This window comes from Penicillium malachiteum (assembly GCF_028827825.1).
Source record: "Penicillium malachiteum strain IBT 17515 chromosome Unknown utg000002l:1.0-8849297.0:1.0-8852440.0, whole genome shotgun sequence".
In the NCBI taxonomy this organism is placed as follows: Eukaryota; Fungi; Ascomycota; class Eurotiomycetes; order Eurotiales; family Aspergillaceae; genus Penicillium; species Penicillium malachiteum.
In genome coordinates, this window is record NW_026643095.1 from 4,203,909 (window position 1) to 4,227,666 (window position 23,758).

The 23,758-nt window shown below is 45.4% G+C and overlaps 10 protein-coding genes across 10 annotated transcripts; 5 read left to right on the forward strand and 5 right to left on the reverse strand.

The window, feature by feature from the left end:
• Nucleotides 1-13: 13 nt before the first annotated feature.
• N7483_004608 (uncharacterized protein) lies at nucleotides 14-1,344 on the reverse strand (the record flags this gene model as incomplete). Its single annotated transcript, XM_057088045.1, has 5 exons — nucleotides 14-344; nucleotides 406-949; nucleotides 1,022-1,058; nucleotides 1,127-1,146; nucleotides 1,203-1,344. The coding sequence occupies 5 exons, from the start codon at nucleotides 1,342-1,344 to the stop codon at nucleotides 14-16; spliced, it is 1,074 nt and encodes a 357-aa protein (XP_056947874.1).
• An 844-nt stretch (nucleotides 1,345-2,188) lies between these two features.
• On the forward strand, nucleotides 2,189-3,665 carry N7483_004609 (alkene reductase; the record flags this gene model as incomplete). Its single annotated transcript, XM_057088046.1, has 3 exons — nucleotides 2,189-2,446; nucleotides 2,628-3,269; nucleotides 3,336-3,665. 3 exons carry the CDS (start codon nucleotides 2,189-2,191, stop codon nucleotides 3,663-3,665), a joined length of 1,230 nt encoding a protein of 409 aa, XP_056947875.1.
• A 602-nt stretch (nucleotides 3,666-4,267) lies between these two features.
• Nucleotides 4,268-6,403, reverse strand: N7483_004610 (NADPH cytochrome P450 oxidoreductase family protein; the record flags this gene model as incomplete). The annotated part of the gene is made up of 1 exon (XM_057088047.1): nucleotides 4,268-6,403. The coding sequence occupies one exon, from the start codon at nucleotides 6,401-6,403 to the stop codon at nucleotides 4,268-4,270; it is 2,136 nt and encodes a 711-aa protein (XP_056947876.1).
• A 1,277-nt stretch (nucleotides 6,404-7,680) lies between these two features.
• On the reverse strand, nucleotides 7,681-9,314 carry N7483_004611 (cytochrome P450; the record flags this gene model as incomplete). Its single annotated transcript, XM_057088048.1, has 2 exons — nucleotides 7,681-9,155; nucleotides 9,209-9,314. The coding sequence occupies 2 exons, from the start codon at nucleotides 9,312-9,314 to the stop codon at nucleotides 7,681-7,683; spliced, it is 1,581 nt and encodes a 526-aa protein (XP_056947877.1).
• Nucleotides 9,315-9,881: 567 nt separating this feature from the next.
• On the reverse strand, nucleotides 9,882-10,746 carry N7483_004612 (non-canonical purine NTP pyrophosphatase; the record flags this gene model as incomplete). Its single annotated transcript, XM_057088049.1, has 6 exons — nucleotides 9,882-9,980; nucleotides 10,038-10,099; nucleotides 10,158-10,194; nucleotides 10,248-10,392; nucleotides 10,457-10,530; nucleotides 10,582-10,746. The coding sequence occupies 6 exons, from the start codon at nucleotides 10,744-10,746 to the stop codon at nucleotides 9,882-9,884; spliced, it is 582 nt and encodes a 193-aa protein (XP_056947878.1).
• A 980-nt stretch (nucleotides 10,747-11,726) lies between these two features.
• N7483_004613 (aldo/keto reductase) lies at nucleotides 11,727-12,938 on the forward strand (the record flags this gene model as incomplete). The annotated part of the gene is made up of 4 exons (XM_057088050.1): nucleotides 11,727-11,752; nucleotides 11,812-11,890; nucleotides 12,017-12,373; nucleotides 12,438-12,938. The coding sequence occupies 4 exons, from the start codon at nucleotides 11,727-11,729 to the stop codon at nucleotides 12,936-12,938; spliced, it is 963 nt and encodes a 320-aa protein (XP_056947879.1).
• Nucleotides 12,939-13,987: 1,049 nt separating this feature from the next.
• On the forward strand, nucleotides 13,988-14,761 carry N7483_004614 (uncharacterized protein; the record flags this gene model as incomplete). Its single annotated transcript, XM_057088051.1, has 1 exon — nucleotides 13,988-14,761. One exon carries the CDS (start codon nucleotides 13,988-13,990, stop codon nucleotides 14,759-14,761), a length of 774 nt encoding a protein of 257 aa, XP_056947880.1.
• Nucleotides 14,762-15,313: 552 nt separating this feature from the next.
• cdc31 (putative cell division control protein Cdc31) lies at nucleotides 15,314-16,122 on the forward strand (the record flags this gene model as incomplete). Its single annotated transcript, XM_057088052.1, has 2 exons — nucleotides 15,314-15,589; nucleotides 15,646-16,122. 2 exons carry the CDS (start codon nucleotides 15,314-15,316, stop codon nucleotides 16,120-16,122), a joined length of 753 nt encoding a protein of 250 aa, XP_056947881.1.
• A 536-nt stretch (nucleotides 16,123-16,658) lies between these two features.
• admB (uncharacterized protein) lies at nucleotides 16,659-21,212 on the reverse strand (the record flags this gene model as incomplete). The annotated part of the gene is made up of 3 exons (XM_057088053.1): nucleotides 16,659-18,967; nucleotides 19,556-21,125; nucleotides 21,171-21,212. The coding sequence occupies 3 exons, from the start codon at nucleotides 21,210-21,212 to the stop codon at nucleotides 16,659-16,661; spliced, it is 3,921 nt and encodes a 1,306-aa protein (XP_056947882.1).
• Nucleotides 21,213-21,874: 662 nt separating this feature from the next.
• Nucleotides 21,875-23,461, forward strand: N7483_004617 (uncharacterized protein; the record flags this gene model as incomplete). The annotated part of the gene is made up of 7 exons (XM_057088054.1): nucleotides 21,875-21,960; nucleotides 22,008-22,206; nucleotides 22,269-22,578; nucleotides 22,633-23,188; nucleotides 23,238-23,242; nucleotides 23,293-23,396; nucleotides 23,456-23,461. The coding sequence occupies 7 exons, from the start codon at nucleotides 21,875-21,877 to the stop codon at nucleotides 23,459-23,461; spliced, it is 1,266 nt and encodes a 421-aa protein (XP_056947883.1).
• Nucleotides 23,462-23,758: the final 297 nt, after the last annotated feature.

The following is a 23,758-nucleotide window of genomic DNA, read 5'->3' on the forward strand; positions in this document are numbered from 1 at the left end:
CATTCATCACACGTTATTGACTGGCACTATCCGCACTCCGAGTCTCAACAGTCTGTTCCACCGCAACGGTCTTCTTAATTCCGAATTCACCAACAAACACACCCGACTCGTTTGCCTCGGGAGCACCGGCGTAGGAAATAAGATGACTCTGATCACCGAAAGCCGGGGACTTATCCCATCCATTTGCGATCTTGGAGTTATTTCCAGACTTGCGATCTGCAAGCTGGAGTTCGGAGCTCTGGTTATAGTATTTCTGGGAAGAGTAGTTCTTCCGATAGAAAGCGATGAGGACGTTAAGGACGGGAAGACAGGCACAGATCAGACCCATACCACCTTCAGCGTTTCTATAGCACGATGTGTTAGATTAGTTCACATAATCGTCATAATCAGAGTTCCATGACTTACCCAGAAAGAATGACATCCATAAAGACAATAGTCTGGTTGGCAGAACTACCATCCTTCAACACCAGAACCAGTCGATACAAACTAAATCCGGTCGCCAAACCACCCGCGCTAAGGATACCAATAACACGAAGTTTGCGATTCCGCGACATTTGCAATGACCAAGTCAAGGGCAATGGGAGGACCAGGATAATAATATCACTGACGAGACTGATCACCGAATCGGCAATCAGGGCAGCAGTCTGATCAAGACAAGTGGCGCCCTCGATATTGTTGAGCCAGTATTCGGGGATGGGGTTACACATTCTGATCTTCACGATCAAAGCGACGGTATAATATGTAAAAAGACAACCAAGGAAAATGTAGATGAACCAGACCTTCCCGCGGTAAGGAGCGAAGATTCGGGTAAGGATGGATAAGAGAGCGACTTTGGTGAATAGGGCCATCGGACAGTAAAGGATAGTAGCGATGTAGCAGAACTTTCTGAAGAGGATTTTATGTTCGTCGGAGACGTCGTCTATGTTGTAACCACCGCCATATTTGCCAACTATACATTAAGTGGTTAGATGAGTTGGAGTTCAATGCGGTTAATATGGTTAATATGATTAATGTGACTTACCGAAGATACTGACTGCACAGTAACCCATAAACAAGGCCTATTTATGATTAGATTTGAATTCAAGGGTTTAATACTAGTAGTGACTAGTTGATTGTATTGACATACCCAAGCGACCGTGGTAGCATCTAGAGATAATTAGTATAGATCAATAGTATATACTAGTAGTAGTTTCGGTACTCACAATCCTCAACTCCCAAGCTCTGCTTAAACCGAATTCGAGTATAAAACCGTAATGCCACAAAGGCACTCACTATGGGGATACATAGTGTCTGAGTGACAATGTTCACGGTATGAATGACATCCTTAGGATTCTCAATTGTCATGATGAATAAACCATGAGAAAGACCAAAAAATCCACCTCAATATTTGAATGGGGATAAGTTAAGTATAAGTAGAAATGACAGAATCCCGGACCCATCAATTCATAACTAAAAAATGTAATTAACCATGGATCAGCGCGTATTCCGAAATATCGAAAGGATTTTAGCGGATAAGGATCTTGCATAGTGGAGAATAGAAACATTTGAACACTATTGATCCTGGTATAATTATTACTACTACTAGTACTAGACCATCTAGATCACACAAATTTTAATGATATTTTTTTAATGATTTCCAGGGATTTTCAGCACTAAATGTGTCAGGGGGATCATTTTGGTCACATTGAAATCGGACGCACGGAATCTATTACGTGGCCGGTGGCTGTCGGGGATCGTTCATGTTGAAATCCGTTAGTATGGATTTACTCCACTATATCAAACTCCACTAAAATTAACACAATTTGATACGATGAACTCCTTCTTCTCTTTATCCACTTCTGTGGATCTTACAAGCCATCCCACGCACCAACAAACTAAATGTTCCACGTTAAACGCCGCTTTCCTGGAAACACGGTTCAATTGTGGAATACCTTGATTATTCTAACCAAATACAATTTTTTTTCTCAATTATTTATCTTGGTATCTGTCAGAAAAAAAGGGGGGGTGATTTGTTCCAGATGTCACTGGGCACTATTTGGTCCCCCTCTAAGGGACACACTATGTTACTCCATAGTTATTCCCGATTTATCAATTGATTCTCCCCCCCCTCAGGGTTCAATTCTTTCCTCAGATATTTAATCTCGCACTTGAAAAAAAAAAAACTTGAAATTGCCCTAAAAATACCATCATGACTATCCACTATCTCGAGGACGAACACTCCGCTCTGTTTCAGCCTTTGGCTATTGCAAATGGCGGAATTACCCTCAGCCACCGTGTCGTCCATGCGCCTTTGACCCGTAATCGTGGAGTTCCGGAGAAGGAGATCAGTACTCCCGATGCTCCTAATCGAGTTTGGATTCCTGGGGATTTGATGGTTGAGTATTATTCCCAGCGCGCCACAGAAGGAGGTCTGATCATTTCAGAGGGTATTCCACCTTCACTTGAGGTAAGATGAAACACTGCCCACTCAGCCTGGCAGGTGTCAGTGCCTGGTTCATCATAATCAAACTGTTAAAAGTTAATAATGAGGACCTCGGCAAAAGAGAAAAAAAATCAACCTTAAAAAATTACACACACATATGGACAATTGTTGATATTGTTGATCACTAACACTTGGTAATGTATAGAGCAATGGAATGCCCGGTGTTCCCGGTCTATTTACCCCCGAACAAACCATTGGTTGGAAAAAGGTCGTCGATGCCGTTCACGCAAAAGGGGCCTTCATTTACTGTCAACTCTGGCACGCCGGAAGAGCCACAATCCCCCAGATGACTGGATCCGCGGCTGTGTGTCCCTCGGCAAGCGTGTGGGACTCACCCACTGAATGCTATTCGCATCCTCCTGTTGGCTCCACCGAGTACTTTTCCGTTCCATACGCCAACCACCCACCTATTGAAATGACTGTTGACCATATCCAACGGACCATCCAGGACTATTGCAAGGCTGCCAAGACAGCTATGGAAATAGGGTTTGATGGCGTGGAGATCCACGCTGGTAATGGATATCTTCCTGAGCAGTTCCTTAGTTCCAACATCAACAAGCGCACGGATACCTACGGAGGCTCTCCGGAAAAGCGCTGTCAGTTTGTTTTTGAACTAATGGGGAAACTTGCAGAGACGATTGGGGAACAGAATTTGTCTATTCGTCTTTCGCCTTTTGGATTGTTTAATCAGGCTCGTTCGGAGCAGAGGGTCGAGACTTGGACTTATCTTTGTGAGGAATTGAAGAAGACTCATCCGACTCTTTCATACGTTAGCTTTATTGAGCCGGTAAGTAATAGTACTCGGCAATCCTGCCCAGGTGTCATTCTTTCCACGGGATACTAACTTTCTTAGCGCTATGAACAAATTTTCAGCGAGGATGAGAAGGACGGGTTCCTGCAGAGTTGGGGTCTTAAGGATGTTACTCTTGACCGATTTCGGGATATCTTTGGCGAGACTCCATTCTTTTCGGCCGGTGGCTTTGACAATAAGAACTCTTGGGGTGTGATTGAGTCTGGAAAGTATGATGGTCTTCTGTATGGTCGATACTTCATCAGCAATCCGGATCTGGTGCACAGACTCAAGAGTGGCTTGCCTCTAGCTCCATATGATCGAAGTCGATTCTATGGACCGTTCGAGGACAATGCTATTCACTACACGGACTACCCGTGCGCCGATAAATGAAGCTACATGTAAGAAGCTTAACTATTCAAAGTTCGATATGATAATAAGATGTTTCATTGTGTACATAGCGGAGTTTCCAACTTGAAATAGCATATTCAATTAATCCAAATAATTGAAAGACTCAAATATCAGACAATTTAGAGATATAGTCACTGATAGTACACCTGGGCATGTATAATAATATATTATATTCGTGAAATATACCCCAAATGGGTGTACTCGACGTTACTAAAAATGAAATTCGGATTTCCCGCTTAAATTGATCCACACGGTTAACCCTGGTTCGTCATTAAGCTTCATCTTTACGAGCGCCACGGCGTTATCCGTCTATCGCCACAAGAAGAAATTTTAAGCTTGAATTCAATTTACGAAAATCTGACAATCAAAAAGCACATAAAGAATGGCCACGCAATCCATTACCTAGAAAGGAGGTGGCGCGATTAAATGAAAAGGATTTAGCGCTAGTTTTGAATAGTCTAGATTGACGTGAACTCTATTGAAATTGCAATCATCCGGACTATACCGATTAACAACAACATTGTGCAAATCAACAAACAATACAGAAACATGAAAGACATCATAATTATAGTAGACTTGAACATCTATCCCCAAACATCCTCTTGCCACTTATTCTTCTTCTTCACTACCTTACTCCAGTTATTCACCTCATCCTCAGACCATCCCTTAATTCGTCTCATTGTAGTACCAACAGCCTTCTCAACCTCACGTGCCATACCCGCTCTACCACAGATATAGAAGCTTGCGCCCTCATCAATAAGACTAACAACCTCATCACCAAGCTCAGAGACCCGATCCTGTACATATTGACGTGGTGTTCCCTCTTTTCGAGAGAATGCAGTAACAAGATGTAGCTTATCTCCGAGAGTCTTTTGCATTTCCTCAAGCTCGTCTCGGTAAATGAAATCGTCTTCAGGATTCCGACATCCGAAGAATAGAATCATCTGGCCAACCTCCTTTCCGATCTTCTGTACTTGACAGCGTTCGGATAGGAAGGCTCGGAAAGGTGCTAGTCCTGTTCCTGCGGCTACCATGATAAGTGGTGTCTTGCTTGTGATCGGTAATTTGAACTTGCTGCGACGGATATGAGCGAACACTTTACCACCTTCTAGTGCGTCGCTTGGTCCATTGAGGTGGTATGTGATCCCGTGCGGATGATGCTGGGATTGGGCATTTTGAGAGATAGCAAGGAGGTAGTTGGATGTAACGCCGTGGACTAGCTCGTTCGGGTTATCCGGAAGAGGTGTAGTAGATACTATAGCCGTGATAGATGGCTTGCGAGGCGAGACTACGCTACTGGAGGAGATAGAGTAGTAGCGAGGGCGGATGTGTGGTAAAGTTTCGACGAGGTAGGATAATGGGATGTTCCAGGTCTGACCTGGGCATGCCATCTGTAGAAGACGACCGAAGTTGAGGTTGTTGCGATTAGTAAAGTTTGCATATGCATCTTGATCCTGACCAAGCTGTGTCAGGTAGGTCTTTGCTTCGGGTGTAGGAGCAAACTGTGCAAGGTCGCGGACATTATCTCTGTTGACAGGGGCACAGATCTCAAGGTACCAACGGAAAAGAGCGATGGAATTTGTCGGAGTTGGAATTGTGATCTTTGTCGCAGGATCGACGGCTCTAATGATGAGTGGGATATCGCGGCGAGAGAAAATACCCAGGACTTCCAAGAGACGCTCAACTTCCGAGTCCGGGTTGGTAGGCCAAACGGCAAGATGGTCACCGGTCTTATATGTCAGCTCGGGTTGATTGCTGAGATCCACATCCATGTGAAGACAGTTTTGATCGGACGAGGTGAATAGTTCTCGTGAGTTTGTGATGCTGAGTGTGCGAACAGGCGAGGACTGAGCTGCTCCCTTGGGAGAATCCACCTGGCTGTTCGGTTCTCCATGGTGCAGGTCGATCGGCTCCAAAGATTCATCCTCCTCGACCTTCAAGGTAGGTACATATTTAGCTTCGACCTCTTGGAAGCCCAGTTTTTCTTTGAAAACAGCAAATAAGGAGTCCTTCCATGCCATAAAGTCTTCCTCGGTAGCACCCTCAGCATCGTTGGCCCTGCCAACTGGCATCAGAGCCTTAGCTCCGAATTTCTCCAATCCTTCGACAATCACGTCCACAACTCGGTTGTAGAATTTATAATTTGTGTTTCCCAGTCCAAAGGCAGTATACTGAAGATTGGACAAGGAAACGTCGCCAACTTTGGTAATCCAGTTCCAGAACTCAGCTGTGTTGTCACTGGGATCACCTTCACCATATGTCGAGACAATGAAAATGGCCATTTTGGTACTCGGGATCTCAGAGATAGTGACTGAATCATAATCTGACAGGTCCGCAGTCATAGTTTCTTGACCCCATCGAACAGAGATCTCTCTAGCAAGGCGATAGGCGAATCCCTCTGCAGTACCAGATTGTGATCCCCAGAAGACAACAATGTTCTTCCCTGATTCCTCGAGCTTCTGGGCGATGTTTCGAGTTTCTTTATTGGCATTCGCTCCAGATTGTCCCCCATTTTTCAATTGAGGTCGTTCAAAGTTGAGATAGTAATATGGGTCAGGCTTATCCCAGAGAATACCGCGGGACATAAATGTGGCAGAGACGCCGGCAATGATTGCCAAAGCGGCATAATCTGCGATGCCGGTTGGAGTTGCATATTTTTGAACTTCCGCCAGGACCTCTGGGGGAATGTTCAGTTGAGATAATTCTGTGAGAGAAATCATGATGGCCAGTGGAAATAGGTCATCAAAGAGAATTTGATCTCAGATGCTACTGAGATAAAGACGGGGATCATTATGGGTTCATATAGTCCCTACCACCTGGGCAGTCATGCCCAGAAATGGTCTTTGGCCACTGGCGGAGATATACCCCACGCCTGGTTGCCATTATCAGCAGGATGATAGCTGACGCTTTGAGAAAAAGTTTCCGATCAACATTAGATTGCGGGGGGATTCCGCGGTCGCTCCACATGTATCCTGGCGGGGGAAAATGCCTGTTTGGGACAGAGTAAGAATGTCCAGGAGATGATCACAATGATCACATCAAGGCCACATGATCGTCAAGGGAACTCTAGAGATTCTTTAGTGAGGAATTAATACCCTCATTCGACTGAATTGGAAGTTCTAAGGTTGTAATAATATAAATCGACACCTCAGGTTGCCAAAAGGATACGGCTGACCACCTTAACATTAGGACCAATTTGAAAGCTTCCTTCATCATTGGCCTTACAATTATAGTATAATGTATAATGATATCTATCCTAAACTAGACAAGATCCAAACCGTCAACTTGAATCCATATTGTGTACATTTATAGGGATGTACCAGATCCCGAACATTGATTAAAAGATGTCATATCCAAAATTAGGTTGTTCGCCGATTCAAGATCGAATAAGGTTAGGGGCACATTCAATTCAATGCAAATTGAATTTATAATGCTCGGGGTAACTTCCCCGATAAAATCAGCAGAGTATGGGGGCACCTGGGGATTGCGGGGTTGCACGGCTCGTATCTTGGTATCCCCAGTATATGCAGATCGAGATTTGAAGATTAAATCAACATGTATACGACTTGGAGTTAAATAGTTGGTCAATTTTAGTTGCTAACGTTGCATACATAGAAGGCTTAAAAGGGTATACACTTCAAGAAGTTTCCGACGAAATGAATAGCAATAATATACTATTTATACCTCCAGGGCTATTGATCTGAAAGCTGACCTCACGACTCGGAGACTATACTAGTAGCACCTAGTATCATCAACCTGGACATACTACGAACCTTGGAACTTGACTTATCATTTTCAAGTTGGAATGAATCTTCCAAGGTTACCTCAAGTTGAACTTCTATCCAATTCAAGTTAAATTCTTGATGAAAAGCACTTGAGTTATTTCAGGCAACGAAAATGACTGAGTCAAATCTGACATCGACAAAAACTTAAAGCTATAAATCTATCTACTTTACCCAGGGTATAAATCAAATAGTGCATCATCTTTTCAAGGCCACTAGACCGCCGTTCGCCTCCAGATCTTCACCGGCATATCTCCCAAAATCCAATTCATAGTCTCCTCCCTCTTGAGCTCCCATCCAGGATGCGACAAGGCGAAATCATATCGGTGTACCATAGAAGCCACAGCTTTTGTCTGCTCTAAATAAGAGATATTGCGACCGATACAAGATCGCGCACCCGCCGAAAAGGCAATGAAGTAAGGTTGAAGAGCCTTACCCTCTTCACCAAGCCATCGCTCAGGAATATACTGGTCTGCCTTAGGGAAAATACCCTCATCGCGATGAGCGACTAAGGCAGACATACTGACAGAGGTATTACCAGCGACCCATTCTCCGAGGATATTTGTACCCTCTGCTGGTGTCTCACGAGGAAGGCCATGCGGAGTTGGAGAGAAAAGTCGTAAGGATTCATCCAAGCAAGCGCGGAGATATGGAAGATGCTTGACTTTGTCGTAGTCAGCGACGTATTCATCTTCGTCGAGGACGTTATCCAACTCCTCTCGTAGCTTTGCGAGAACACGAGGGCTTTGAATAAGCTGGTACATGACGTTTGTAATTGCGACAGCAGTAGTCACACTGCCTGCATTCATCATGATGTTGCACTCAGCGACCACTTCGCCGAATTCAAGGTTATTGGGGTTGCCATTTTTATCTTCCATCAGAGCTTGGAAGAAGTCATCGAGCTTCTCGCCTGCTTCGTAGCGGCGGAGTCGTTCGTTTCCTCGTCGCCACATAATGTTCTCCCAGTTATCTGCTGATTGTTGCATCTTGTTGAAGAATGGGAAAACATTGACCAGCTTGTTGAGGGCGGGGTACCAAGCGTAGTTCCAAAGAATGTATGACTGCTTGCGTGCAGTTGGATAGAGAGCATCGCGCAAGCTAGTAGTATATGTCGAGCCATCCTTTCTCTCTGCAATACAGAGATCATTCCCTTGGTCCAAGAATCCCAGCTTCTCAGAAAGTCCAATGTCCGCAATGGCATCAAGAGTAAAGAAGTTGTTCCAGGCCCGCAGATTGAGAGTCAAGTCTGTCCGATCAGGTGCTACTCTTCCAGAGGCAACATCTTCTTTGGGAGTTGGTGTGCACACTTGATCAAAGTGCTTGAACATTCGCTGGATCTTATCGGTGACTTTGAATTCCCAGCTCTCCAAATTCTTCAGTGCATAGGCAGAAGACAGAACCTTGCGCTTTCTGGCATGATCTGACTTGTCCACGACGTCGGCGAGGCTGAAGTGAGATCCAGCCGTTACATTGTAGGAGTCATCTTTGGTACACTTTGTGTTGTGACCATAGATGTCCTTAATTGCTCTCACGTCGCCATAGGAGAGGGTGTTAGGTCCGGTCCGAATCACAGGGTGCTTTTTGTGAAGTCGCGATAATTCCATGGATCGAGCTCCCGTTAAAGCCAGAAGCATGAAAGGAATTGCGGATATGCCAGAGAGAGGGTGAAGGTTGGGGTATTTTCGCAGTCCTAGATGAATGTTAGACAACTGGTTCACAAATAAGACCTCTGTTTTGGCTTGCCTTTGGGATCACGAAGGTATTTACCATAAGGAAATGCAAAGAAGAATAGAGAGGCAAAAATGAGCAGTCCGCCCGCATAAGGTGCGATTGTAAGAACTGACAACATTTTGTTGAAGTAATAACTTGTTGCCAAACCGAAATCAAGGAGGCACTAATAAAAGAATATGGCAGGTATACCCCAGACAACTAAGCAAGGAAATCCCTGAGAACGATCAGGTTGAGAAGAACTTGAATGGATCTGAAAAGATGAAAGGGAGATGGTATAAATATCACGCCTGGGCGTCTGTATGATTCAGATGGAAGTATACGCATATCCCGAACCCTCCAAGAATTTGAAGGAGGGGCATATTTTGCCCCGTGGGGACACAGCCTGTTCTCGTGGAGTATTACCCTAGGAAGCATGGTTATTCAGTCCTCCATAGTCAGAATCACAAGCACTGACATCTAATGGTTGATCCTTCCTTCCCATCCAGTTTCAAGTATGGGGGATGTGGGGCGAAGGAGCGGGGAATATTTCCCTTATAGAAACATTGAAAGTGGCAATTGCCCCCGGGCAAGAGAGTGAAATGTGGAAAAACAAAAGGAGTAAGATAGTCCGTAACTTTATAGTCTATATGAGTATATTCAAGTGAATCTTGAAATCATCTGCACAACATGTGCATCAATATCAATCCTAAATTGGATCACCTTCGGACAAAAGGGATCGGTTCTCTGCCTGTGCCAGCCATTCTTGAAACTTGAATAAGGCCTGGTATCTATGAGACAACTTGTTCTAGATTGCGTCAGTACTAGTACTCGAGCCTAAACAAATGTCATCAGGTATACCTACTTTTTTCTCATGCGCCATTTCCGCGAGGGTCTCGCCTTGATGCTCAAAGATTGGTTCCCAACCTGTTCGTCACATTAGATTCATTTTCAACCTTCTCTTTTAGTCAAAGATAGTAAGTACCAAAAATAGGAGGGCCTCTTGCAGGAACAATTTTTCCCTGAAATATTGTCAGTGAGGCGTTGCAACGTGTCGCATTCTATTCCAACAGACCTCGAGTCTTCCTTGAAAAACCAAGGGCTCCATTTCAGGACCAGCTGAAAAGGCAAATGTGCATACAGCTTCTGCAGATTTATCGCTATAGGCGTATAGAAGCTTATTCAACCCATCATTTCCAAGAGACTCTAGAAAATATTTACTATCAAAGTTGGGATGAGTCAGACGCCCCTGATGAATCTGCCCAGATGATAAGAACAACTTACATATAAGGACCAGGGAGTCCATTCATAGCATGGAACTCCAATGCTGAGTCCTCCACAATAACAGGACCCCTGATCTACACCTTCATCAGCAACAGTACTTGAGTGTGGGGAATTTTGTCACAGACCATTTCAGCAGCGCGCCGGCATTTATCTTTGGCGATCTCCTCCAGAGACTCCTGGATCTCTGGAATATCCAACGCCACCGGCTCGACGTGTATTAATCCATGAAGAATTGCATTAACTTCGATGATCTTGTTAGGATTTCCGGTCACAAATTTCAAAGTCTTCATCTTGAAGTCTGATTCATAGAAGAATCGTGATGATCAACGACGAATTCTCGTCCCTACCATTGCCTACGTAAGCGCCCCGCCCGTGTCTAGTATGAATTTGAAGGATTCCAAGTATCAATATAGATGTTGATATAAGCTTGAGCTTCAATTGATTCAAAATTTATCGATAGAGATCCATGGATGTGGAACTATATTCATGAATATGGTGAGAGCATGATTGACTATGATTTAGTCCGAACCTGTGACCACCTACTCCGAGTCAACTTGAACGACTTTAGCCATTGATACTAACACCCTCGATTATATCACTGTATAACTCCTACCTAGGTAGTACCTAATATGCATGACAGATGGCCAGAGATGGAGACGAGCCCAGGTATCTAAACTTGAATGCTAGGTATGGTGTTATACTATAGTACAATATTGGAAATACATGTGGAACACGTCATGATGCATTCAATGTTTGAAGTGATATTGATTCTTCATACCAATCTTGGAAATATTTGAATTGACAAATTCCGATTTCCCAGGATCCCACAGAAATTTACTTGAACCGATCGATCTGCCCGAACCTTGGAAGCGTGTAGCCTGAGTGAACGAGGAAACCGGCTATCTATCGGCTAGATGAAGTTCGCTTGTGGATATCGGCATATTTTCAATACGCCGGCGCGCCTGACTCACCGAATTATTAATACCGCTCTGCCCCTCAGTCCAAATTTCACTTTCAGATCCTTCAAATCTCATTAAGGGGGGGGTTTCAGTCAGGCTTCATCTTCTGAAAATTCAATTTTCAGCAAACTTGTAGGTTACCTGTCGGCATTTATCACCTGGGCAAATCCCCGAAGTTGACGTCATCTGCAACTATACTGCCTCGAGTCACACATGGTAACATTGGAGCTCATCTAGGTATATCAATCTGACGACTATCACCCTTTCAATACTCAAAAGAATTTCCAGAAAGCATTGATCAGATCTTCATAATGTCTGGCCAAATGGAATACGTTCGGTACGACCCCATGCCTCTGCGTCAAGAGCAGAAAGATGAGCGCTCACAACTTTATACAGCCTCGGAAACTCGGGTCTGAAGGTGTCCAAGATTATCCTGGGTACCATGGGCTATGGAACTAGTCAATGGCAAGACTGGGTACTAGATGAGGAAGACTCTCTCCCTTGCTCGAGCACGCTTACAAGCAGGGCATCAACACCTGGGATACGGTAACATCCGATCAATTCGAAGATACAAATGGCTCTCATCTAACACTTTTCGAAGGCCGATGTATACTCCCATGGTCTCTCAGAGGCAGTGGTGGGGAAAGCGTTGAAGAAGTACAATATCCCCCGCAACCGCGTGGTGATCATGACCAAGTGCTTCTTCGGCGTCGACGATGAGGGCAACTTCCCCGCGATCTCTGAGGTAGCCCGTAATGACGGCTCTTATGTCAACCGTGCGGGTCTATCTCGCAAGCATATCTTTGACGCGGTCGATGCGAGCGTCGAGCGTCTGGGTACTTATATCGACGTGCTACAGATCCACCGTCTTGACCGGGAGACACCCCGTGAGGAGATCATGAAGGCGCTGAATGATGTTATTGAGAGTGGCAAGGTCCGCTACATTGGCGCCAGCTCGGTATGTTCAACCGCCCTTCTATTCCAACTCCGAGTCTATCCGTGACTTGCTAATATGAGTCTAGATGGCGGCATGGGAATTCCAAACATTGCAGGGTATCGCTGCCCGTAACGGCTGGCACAAGTTTATCTCGATGCAGAACTACCACAACTTGCTCTACCGCGAAGAAGAGCGTGAGATGATTCCATACTGCCGTGATACCGGTGTCTCAATTATCCCATGGTCCCCCACTGCTCGAGGAATTCTGGCACGTCCTTGGAACTCCCCAAGCACTGTGCGGGAGAATACAGATGCCACACTCAAGGCGATTGTACGTGGTCGTGAAACCGAGGCGGATAAGGCCATCGTTAATCGTGTTGAGGAGTTGGCGGGCAAGAAGGGTGTCAGCATGGCGCAAATTGCGCTGGCTTGGTCCTTGAGCCACGCTGGTGAGTATCCTATTCTTGGACTGAGTAGCATCAAGCGGATTGATGAGGCTGTTGCGAGTGTACAGCTTCGTTTGACTGCTGAGGAGATTCAATACTTGGAGGAGCCGTACGTACCTAAGGCGGTTGTCAATGCGTAGTGGATTTTCAGCCTATAGGGTGCAGGAATATTTAAGCAATTCTTCCATGTAAAGTACTCTTACTGCCAACTTGAATTTTGATACGTTCCAGATGTAGTTCATCAGTCTCTTCTATGTACTGTATCCATGGTTCATATCACTTGAGTTATCAGAGTACTAATAGTAGTAACTATGTACAAAATTATTGCACTTGTAGAAAGTGATAATTCTCTTTCAACCTTACCTTGACTGTTATCTAGATTTCTAAGCCTTTCATATAGAAGGGTACACTTGGGGGTAAAATATTAGCTTGAAGCACGAAGGCATCTATATTGATACTTATAGACATAAGTTGGTAGGCAACAAGGCACTCATCTGGAAGTTAAAGGTATGACTCTGCAGATCTAACCAGCTACTACCTAGGTAATAATAAAGTATATATAGATGACTATGCCTGCCCAGGTAGTGCAATAGTATCTGTTTTGTATGGGAACTTGCAAGTTAAACCTATTTAGGTACGGGCGTCCATGTAACAGGTTCTTTTTCCAAGGTTCTCTCCAAGCGTACCTTCCCCAACGAAGACACGGCGTTCCGTTACTACTGCTATTTCAAGCTCCGGCGAGGTACCATTGTTCTTCTAACTCTTGCACCTAGAAAAATCCTCCACGCCACTTCAATCTCAACTTCTCCGCACTGGGTAGCTATCCACTTTTGTTAACGGAGATCTTATTCGCATTCGGCCCATGGTCTTTCACCACCTCGTGCCTCCGGACGATATCACCAACTGCTCGTCCAAGACGAGGTCTGGGAGATCCGGGGTGATGTCTCCCAGCACGCCGCTTGAATTCAACGAATACTCAGATACCATCGTGTCTGAGAATGGGTCATCAACTCACTTTCAGTATCAGCGCCCTGGCCTGTCAAGATACTGTCCACCGTTTCCTCATGGTCATTTCTTACCGGGCCTAGTTTACCAGGTATGCACGGCCCCGTCCAAAGAGAGTATAACATATTTACTAACTGAGTAGCCACAGAATGATCCTAGATATCTAGGTTTGGGCCCATCAGCGATGGATCGGCCACAGCCAACATCATTGCACAACTTTGATCGGCCAAGCTCAAGCTTCTCGCATGGTTATGATCAATACCCAGATGAGACTGAATCTTTCTCTGGCAATGCTCCTCCGCCAGACACCCTGATGGACCAAAGCACTCAGCCACACATTCCAGTCACTCCCTCTTTTCATCATCACACTTCCTCCATACCTGATTATGAGGAATCGTACATGTATTATAACGCAAATGAGCCACCCATGCAGGAGCCGGTCCCCCGCACAAGTACAGCAGGATCTCAACCCAAGATCACGACAGAGTGGATAGAACCCATGACTATAAACCATTCATTTAGTCCCAAAAGTCCTAAACGATCATCATCGCCCATCGAGTATGGCTTTATTATGGAGGATCCTACGAATCCTCAGCGTTGTGCAAAGAGGGCACGCTCTAGATCCGAACTGGACAAGCAGAAAGAGGACATTCGACAGTTGAGAGACAATGGTGGTGCTTGTACACGGTGTTACAAAAGTAAGAAAAAATGCAGCACCTCGACTCCCTGTGACCCCTGTCTTGCCAGTAGGGCCAAATGCATTCGCAGAGAGACTCGGAGCCTTCTACCACGAAATAAACGGTCTTATACTTCGGATGTGGAGGTGTCCAGCTCTCCGTCCGTGGATCCGGACGTGGTCGATGGTATGCTTGATGCTACACCATGGGAGCTCGCGGGGTCAATTGATGGAACAGACTGTGACCTTGATGCGGATTGTGACTTTGATACAGGCATATAAGCACTGGAGATGTTGAGATGTTTCTGGTCCAGATGTACATCCGGACAGTACTGGTTTACGGCATTGCTTTGAATTATATTATTACCCCCAAGGGACTCTGATGAACATATCCATCAGATGGCGACGCCACGAAATTACAGCTCGTACAGTTTCAAGTGGAGAAGCAAGGCTACAGCGATGGGATTTGGTCTATGCAAATAGATGATTGCTTTGTGATGTTTCAAGTTGTTGGGGTTCTAGCTATGTCTCTCGCTTTAGGCATTAGGGGAAAAATCCCCCCTCTTAATGATAATTATTAATTCTAATTCTCCATAATCCAATTTTTTCCCTTGATATACAACCTAGCAATTTTCAATTCAAGTGCCTGTGTTTTCACAGTGTGAGGATAAGCACCATTCCGCGTGCGCGTCAAGAATCTCTCCACCGCCAAAACACATTATCTCCACACCCGCGGATCAACATCCTCTAAACAAGCTACACCAAACCAATCCACCCATCCCACATTCCCCACGTATCGCGTATTCGAGTCACTATCGCATTCAATTACACATCATGGCCTCGAGCCAACCTTTCGCATCCCGCTCTTACGCGGGCACCAAGCTCCCAGAGCGTTCTGTCAACACAAACGCCATGCCGTTCAGCGCTTCGTCTTTTTCCAGGCACCGTGGTCTAGGCGCTACAGCCCCTGCTGATTTCGGAGCCGTTGAGCCATCGAAACAGAATCAGCAGGGTGCGAATGCTCCTGCGACACAGAGTCATGGACCCGCGCAGGATTCTAATCCTTTGAATCGCTTGACCGAGGAACAGCGGGAAGAAATTAATGAAGCTGTAAGCTTAGCTGCTCTGCGCGATACAAACAGAAAACGAGCACTAACTCAATGCAGTTCACCCTCTTCGACCTCGATCGCGATCGCCACCTAGACTACCACGAACTCCGAGTCGCTTTCCGCGCTCTAGGATTCACGCTTACGAAACAAGAACTCATCTCCCTCTTAACAACATACGGTGTACCCCGCCCCCAAGTCCAACAACAACAAGCACAGAATAACCAAACTGCTCAATCCAAGGGTGGAAACCCTCAACACCCTTCGAATCTCCTTATGCCTCTTTCCTCGTTCCAGGCTATTACTGCCCTCAAAATCCTCGAACGTGATCCGCGTGATGAGATCCTTAGAGCCTTTGAGCTCTTCGATGAGGGCCAGAAGGGTTTCATTGATCTTGAGGATCTTAGACGTGTTGCGAGGGAGTTGGGAGAAACTGGACTAGAGGAGGAGGAGCTTAGGGCTATGATTGAGGAGTTTGATCTTGAGGGTGCTGGTGGTGTTACAAGAGAGGCTTTTGTTGGAATTTGTTGGCAGTGATCATACCCACTATGCCAGTGGTGATTGTTTGTGTTTGTGATTGCATTGGGTTCTTTTCTTGGTGTTGGGTGGGTTTGTTTTAGCTTGCGAGTTATATTGAATGGATTCGGGTTTCTCTTGGTGTACTGGTACCTAGGTATTAATTGAGGTTCTTGAAAGCATGGAAAGAAGTAATCTATTCTATTATCTCCGATGAATATTGTAAGTGCTAGGTAGCATTCGATTTTTTGAAAATCAGTTACGTCCGAACGTACTGTTTGCCTATTGCTCCGATATTTGTTTCGATCCAATGCAATTTATTAACACCAGAGGACTCCATGAGACCAAAACGGAGTTAAATCATAAACTCATATGCACATAAATAAAAGAATTATATGTAAACTCCCAATTTAATATCAATTCCAATTCAAGGATAGTCAGGGTAACACCGAGTCCAAGCTACCAATCTAGCTCAGCCCAGCTCATCCCAAGTGAAGCATAATAAGTGTTAGATAAATCATGCATAAAATAATGTTTAGAAAATGAGATCGAGATCCTTAGCCATATTGTTCTCGAGGTGGTGGAACATTTGGATAGCCAGGCGGCTGTCCATACCACTGATTCGGGGGAGGCGGTCCACGCATACCAGGAGGTCCAGGAGGAGGACCAGGGTATCGTGGCGGAGGCGCATTCATGTACTTTCGACGTGAACGAAGGCCTCGACACCAGCCAATAATGCAGTATAGCAAAGCGATTAGAATCAAGCATCCTACTCCAACACAGATCCCAATAACGAGGTTCTTATGGTCTTTGATCCACCCACCAACTGAGGAACCCTTGCACTGTCCGTTGGTGCAGCGTCCACCAGACTCACAGGGCGTCCCGTCGAGGTAATTCTGGTTCATCTCAACGCAGGTTGTAGAGCCGTACTCTTGTGCGATCTGTGGTGCACCGCAAACAATCATGCAGGATGGGGCATTCGTATTATCGCATGCCCAGGAGTCATTACTATTGAGGATATTACCGAGAACAGAGCGACATTGGTAGTCCCGACTGGTACATTGACCACTCGCACACTCCAGACCCTGTCCTTTTGAGCCGCAGGATGTGCCATCCTTCTCGAACTGGTCATTGGGACAGGCGCTGGAATTCCCGGTACAGTACTCGGCGATATCGCATACTCCGGCACTCGCGCGACAGACTGTTCCAGAAGAAGCAAATTGACAGCTGGAACAGCAGTTATCATTCGAGTCATCGCACACTGCGTTATTCTTGAACTTGCATGTCGTTGCATCGCAGCAGGCATTATCTCCGCACCCTTCTGTACCACCGCAATCGCAGTCCTCGCCGGCTTCAACAATGCCGTTTCCGCATTGGCTTCCGGTGATAGTCACGACACCACGATTATCGGTTAGACAGGTTGATTTGATACTGTTCCGGCCAATAGCTGAGCAGATATTCCCGATCGTGCACTCGGAGAAGTTGGTCATGGTTGATGCTGCGTAAGGATTCATGATATACTGGGCATTGGCGTTGCAGGTTGATGAGGTCAGTGGACAGCATTGGGATGAATCTTCCAGTCCCTCGGAGCAGGTTTGTGAGTCACAGTCGTGAACTGCGCCGAATGTGTGTCCGGATTCATGGGCGAAAATCTGCCAGGTCGTTCCTGCATTACCCACTACGACATTGGCGCCGCTGACGGAGCTCGAACCAGAGCTCGTTAAATCAGAGTTGCATAGCTGACCCATCCAGGAGATTCCAACCTCAGAACCTGTTGAACAGGCTGTCATTAGAGTCCAGTAGGCGTTGTTGTCTTTGTTATCGGCGCGCCATTTTGAGAACTCGTTCAGTCGCCAGGTTATATTACCGCTATTGCAGTCGACATTCCATGGAGTTGCATCGTTGTCAGTGGTTGGGCAAGACTCTTTATTGACAGTAAGGTTGCGTAGACCAATTGAGACATTGAAGGAGTCCTCGTAGACGCTCGACGCCGTGTTGACAACGTTGATAACATAGTCCTTCGCTGCGTCCTTGGCTGTGGCGGTTGTGTTGCCAGAGAAGTAGTCGGTCATTTTGCAATCCGTAGCGACTCCAATGAGGGCCACTTTCTTCGTCTTCGGACACCCTGATGTATCGCCGATGGTCGATTCCAAGTCCACTCCACCAGTATTACCTGATATGCCACCCACATCAGATTGTCGCTTGCTCAGACCGAACAATGAATTCAACGATGTGACACCCCATTGTTCATCGGGTCCTCCGATCCCAAATGGAAAGATTGAATTTGTCAAATCAGCATTGTAGTCCAGTTTATTTGCCTCACACCCAGTGGATACAGGTAACGACCGTTTCTTAAGCTCCGGATGCATATGAGTCCTGTCGGAGTCCCGATACACAACCATGTATTCGGTGTCCCTGTGTTCAATACTGACATCGATAGGTCGCTTCTTAGCGAGATATGTAGACTGTAGCTCGATATGGTGCTTATCGTGATCAAGACTGAACGCGCCCTCGAATAACGGATCCTCTCCATCCCTTCGGACCATTATTCTCGCCCAGCCTGATGGTGTCCACCGTCCTGTCCCTGAACCGACTAGTGCCCGCCCTCGGAAAACCTTGTGCTCATGTCGGTGGATCGGTTCCCCTTCCACGAGGGAGCCATCGGCATCGATGTACTGGATATAGGCATCGTCGGCGAGGATATCATGATTTGGTTCTAGTTCCAGTTTAATGCGCGTGCTGCCGCGGTGGAGGTTGAAGGTGAGGTCGAAGTGTGAGAGGTGGTCTATCGAGTGTGAGGGGGTCCGTATTACGGCATTATCGATTGAGGTGACTTGGTGGATCGCTTCTGATGCTTGGGAGCGCGCTAAGGGATGTCAACTGGAGTCCATAGGAGAGAAGTAGTGTATAATTACATTGAACTGAGGATATGAGAGTTGTTATTAACCCTATTAAGGGTAAGGATAACTTGGACCTCATGGTCCAGCTGGGTAGTGGGAAAGAGAACAAATGGCGCCAGAGAGAGATTCAGGGTCTCCGGATAAAGTTTCAGGGTTTGAAATGCAGGGTCAGGGTCCACTTAGCCCCCATTAAAGAATAATAATGAATAACAATGAGAAATAATGGAAAAAAAATAATAGAGAGATGTGAAAAGAATGGAAGAATAACAGAGAAAGATAAGTTATAATTTCAAGTCAGATTGAGGATTGGCGCCAAGATAGAATCTGATCCCTCGATTCCAGTTGTGTTTTTCCTCTCTTGTACTTCTCATATATTAATAGAACCACGGTACAGACCGCTCAGCCTCACTATGAACTCTGTCTCTGTACTATGTAGTATGTACTATGTAGTGTGTACTCATATATTGTGTATGCCTAGTCTATCGTGTGATACAATTTATGAGCCAAGACTGCAAAATGAGGAATCCCTGCTCCACACTCTTCACATCTTACACTGTACATTTCTTCCTCTCCATCCTCCCATTCCACTTTATTTTCTTTCTCCAATTGATCGACATCTGGAGTCTCGTTCTGGGTCTCATTCTGACTCTGACTCAACTCGGATAAATCTGACACTCTCCACTCTCGTCGTATCGTCTCCTGTTGTTGAAACATCTTCCCAATATCCCGTCCACTACTCTGTTTCTGGTCCCCCGCACTCTCCACCATGTTTGTCACAGCCACATTCATCAAACTCAAGTCCCAACCAGATTTCTCCGGATGAAGTTTCCGAAACATTATCAAAAGACTTTCTTGAACCAATCGCTCTGCTAATGAATCCACATTCTCATCATGGAAGATAAATGTCGGCAGTGGCGCCGATCGGGAAATTCGATTCGCGTTGTATGTTCGCACACCGTCTGTTTCCGGTGCATTGCGAGGTCGCGTCGATAGTCTCAATGTACGTGGGTGAGCCACCCACCGAGGACTACCCTCGCTTTGATCTATGAGATCGGTTCTCATACGTCGAATGAGACTTCGACTCAGAATTATCAGTTCCCGTCGCACTCTCTCCACTGTATCTAAATGTCCCCGACCGTAGGAATCTTCGATACTAATCTGTGTAGGTAAATCGCGGGCTTCTCGCACGTCTGTATTGTCTACACCGTGTAGAATACTCCAGATGCGCATCCCAATGCCTCGCGCTGCTCCGGGTCCTCCAAGTGTTTTCTCAAGGAGTGCTGGCCCCATCCCGGGATAGAGACGTACATCGCGGACGGTGATTTTCTCGTCCTCATCTTCGTCTTCGTTGTTCGGTCTCGTCACCCGAGCTCGCAGTTTCTGGGCTAGTCGAGATCCGATTCCTGGGATTTTTCGAATCTCATGACTATCCAAGAATTGAGTCACGTTGCTTTCGAAGCCATCTTCCGTTAAATATGGTGGCAATAAGGTCGTCTGTTGATTAGGTTTGTTGACACTTCCCACTAGTTTAGCCAGAAGCTTCGAGGTCGATACACCTCCTGTAGCGGTAAACCCTTTCTCATGTTCCATCTTATCTCGAAGATGCTTCAGCAGATGTGAAGCGACCAGCAGCTTCATTTCCAGTGATGATGTATCACGTAGAGATGAAGATGTGCTAGTCTCCGCTGGGAATGTAGAACCAACAATTTTAGTCGCATCATACTCAAACCCAAGAGTCGGATCCTTAGAATCCAAATGAAAGAATGAACTCGTCAGATCATTCAGGTTCAATAAATTGATATTATAATCAATCATATCAGTCACATCCAAGGAAAGCTCATCAAATCCCAATCTCTCTACTCGTCCGCCCCATATGAAGCCACGAATGAAGAGATAGAGATCTTTTGACGCATCTCGGAATTTGGTCAAGTCCTCACCGAGGACAATCACCACGTCAGGACAAATTCGCTTCGCCTCTTTGATTAACTGTAGCTTGTGTAGTCCACGTCGTCGGGCCTCGTAGTTACATGTTACGATGATTTGCTTCTGTTGTACCGCCAGCGGGAGGGTTTTTAGAGCTGGTTGCTCTACCTCGAATACTGAGGCGTAGAAACAGTCATAATCCTGGTCTTGTTAGTTTAGTCTTATGTGCATGGGTTGGATACTGACGAGGTGCAGAATTATGCGACGGTCGTTGCGCGTTAGTGTCATGGCGCTTGTAAAGGTATGACTCCCTCCCTCCATGGATCAGGTTTTTAATTTGTAATTCGTGACAGAGATTATCATCTGGTTCAAGTTGAATTCATGGGTGAGATCGATGTGGAGTGGGTAAGTGAAATTATTCAATGATAATTCGCGTTGCTGGTGCCTGGGTTCGGGTGTGGCTCGTGAAGTGTGGCGGCCATCAGAATACACCTGGGCAGGACTCGTAAGTCGAATTATCACAACATGATATTTTTGGTTCTTCTGTTCGCTACAGTCAAACTCAAATGTTCTGACTTGTAAAAAAAGAATCTTTTTTTTCTTAGTCGTCTATTAACGTCATTATCTGGTGTCGAAGTTGACGCCACTAGTAAGAAGATTCATCTGATAAATATACAGCGGCAGTGTGACTTTGACTATTATAGCATAGCATTCAACACTCTAGTCTAAGATATCCAACCACTCAAATTTTCGAATTTCTTATTGAATTCTGACATTTTAAAGCTAGTCCAAGTTAATTGGCATTTCAAATATTTACAAGGTTATGGTCAAGATGCAAAATCTTATCATCCCAAAGGTGCTCTCCTCGTCAGCCTCCAAGGTCCCCGAGGAACTTTATAAAGATGAAATTATGGTAAGTCATTCAACTGAATCAACATTTTTTGAACAAAATGGAGAATTCATCAAGTATGGAAACTCCGAGTCTCGAAAAAAGAGATGATTGTCTCGCAGAACATGCAAACCGAGTGCGAAAGGTGTAAGTCAACTATTCACCATCATCCGATCAAAACTAACAGTTTAAAGCGCGGATTGGCAAGTCCTCCCATTACTTCTCTTTGGATTTGCGACATATCAGTTAGACCGAACCAATATCTCCAGTGCCTTAACAGGAGGATTGGCATCTGCGATTGGAGTCGATCAGAATACCATTAACCTGGGGAATCAACTGATGTATACTGGTGTAATTGTCCTTGAGATTACCTCCAGTATTGTCTTACACAGAGTAAGAATTGATTAAATTTCAAAACCGGTGCTTTATTTCATCAAATATTAATCAGTAATTAGGTTGGTCCAAGATGGTGGATCGGTGGTCAAGTCTTAATAGTTGGGATCATTGCAGCTATGCAGGTCTTTATTCGGAACAAAACGGGCTTTCTCTTGACACGCGCTCTTCTTGGTCTAGCTGAAGCTGGATACATCCCAGGTGCTATGTTCACTTTGTCAACATGGTATACCAAAGAGGAATTGACGAAGCGCATTGCGATATTCTTCTTTGGGATGTTTGGTGGGACAGCTATCTCCCCATTATTAGGTGCGGGGCTTTTACGATTGAATGGTCGATGTGGGATCTCTGGATGGCAGTGGATATTTCTTGGTAGGTACCATCTCATGGATGAGCTGGTATCAGTAATCACTGACGGTATTACAGTGGAAGGGATTTGGTCTGTGACCCTATCCCTTATGTTGATGTTTCTTCTACCTGAAAGGAGTGCGTATCAGCCAACTTGGGTAGATGAGAAAGAAGAGAAGGATGAACAGACACGAAGTCGAATCCCTTTGACCGTGGTTTGGAAAACACTTACAAACGTTTACAAATGGCCACACTTCCTGGCAACGGCTTGCATTTTCTCAACTTGGTGTCCACTTACAACATACTCTCCGAGCGTCATCATGTCGTTGGGACTCTCACGCGTACAGGCAAATGCCTTGGCTGCAATCGGGTTTCTACTCACTTTACCAGTTGTGCTATTCTTCGCATGGTTGAGTGATAAGATGAAGAAACGCGGTATCACAGTTATGATTGCAATCTCAGCGTATCTCATCGCCCTCATATGTCTCAGGACCATACAGCCTCATGTTGGTCGATGGAGTAAATTTGGTCTTTGGACAACTGTGAATGGACTAGCAGTGGGCTATCATCCGATTCATAATGCGTGGATTCAGATGAATAGCCAGAGTCCTGAGGAGCGAAGTATTGGAGTGGCGTAAGTGAACTGAGTCCAGCTCTTGCTTCTTGACACTAACATTCATCAGTATGTGTAGGTTTACTGAATCCCATGTTCAACTAATAATACTAACATCTTCAAAGTTGTTATGACTGCTACCAGTGGTCTTATGGCAGGTACCCAGATCTTCCGTCAAGATGAATCCTCAGATTTCTATCCCAGGGGTTTGATTATCATGATTGCTTTGGTAGTAGCAGGACTTTTTTTAACAGCACTCCAGCTGCTCATCTATTTTATCCAAAATAGGGATAGAAAGAGGCGATCGGTATCTCAAGGACTAAACATCTTATGAAATACATAAATGAGATGATAGATCGAGGTGCGGTGCTCCGTATATGCTAGGCTCAACATCAAATGTGGACGACATCATTCACCTCAACCAATTAAACATACAAAATTATAAACAAATCATAGAGCGGATATTTATTCAAGTTTATTGGTGGATGCGTAGGTGGATTTGTGGGGGCCAAGTGCTTCCGAGATCAATATTGGCTGCCTCGTAATGCAAGCGCGCACTAGCATCGCACTTGCAGGGGTATACAGCGCGGG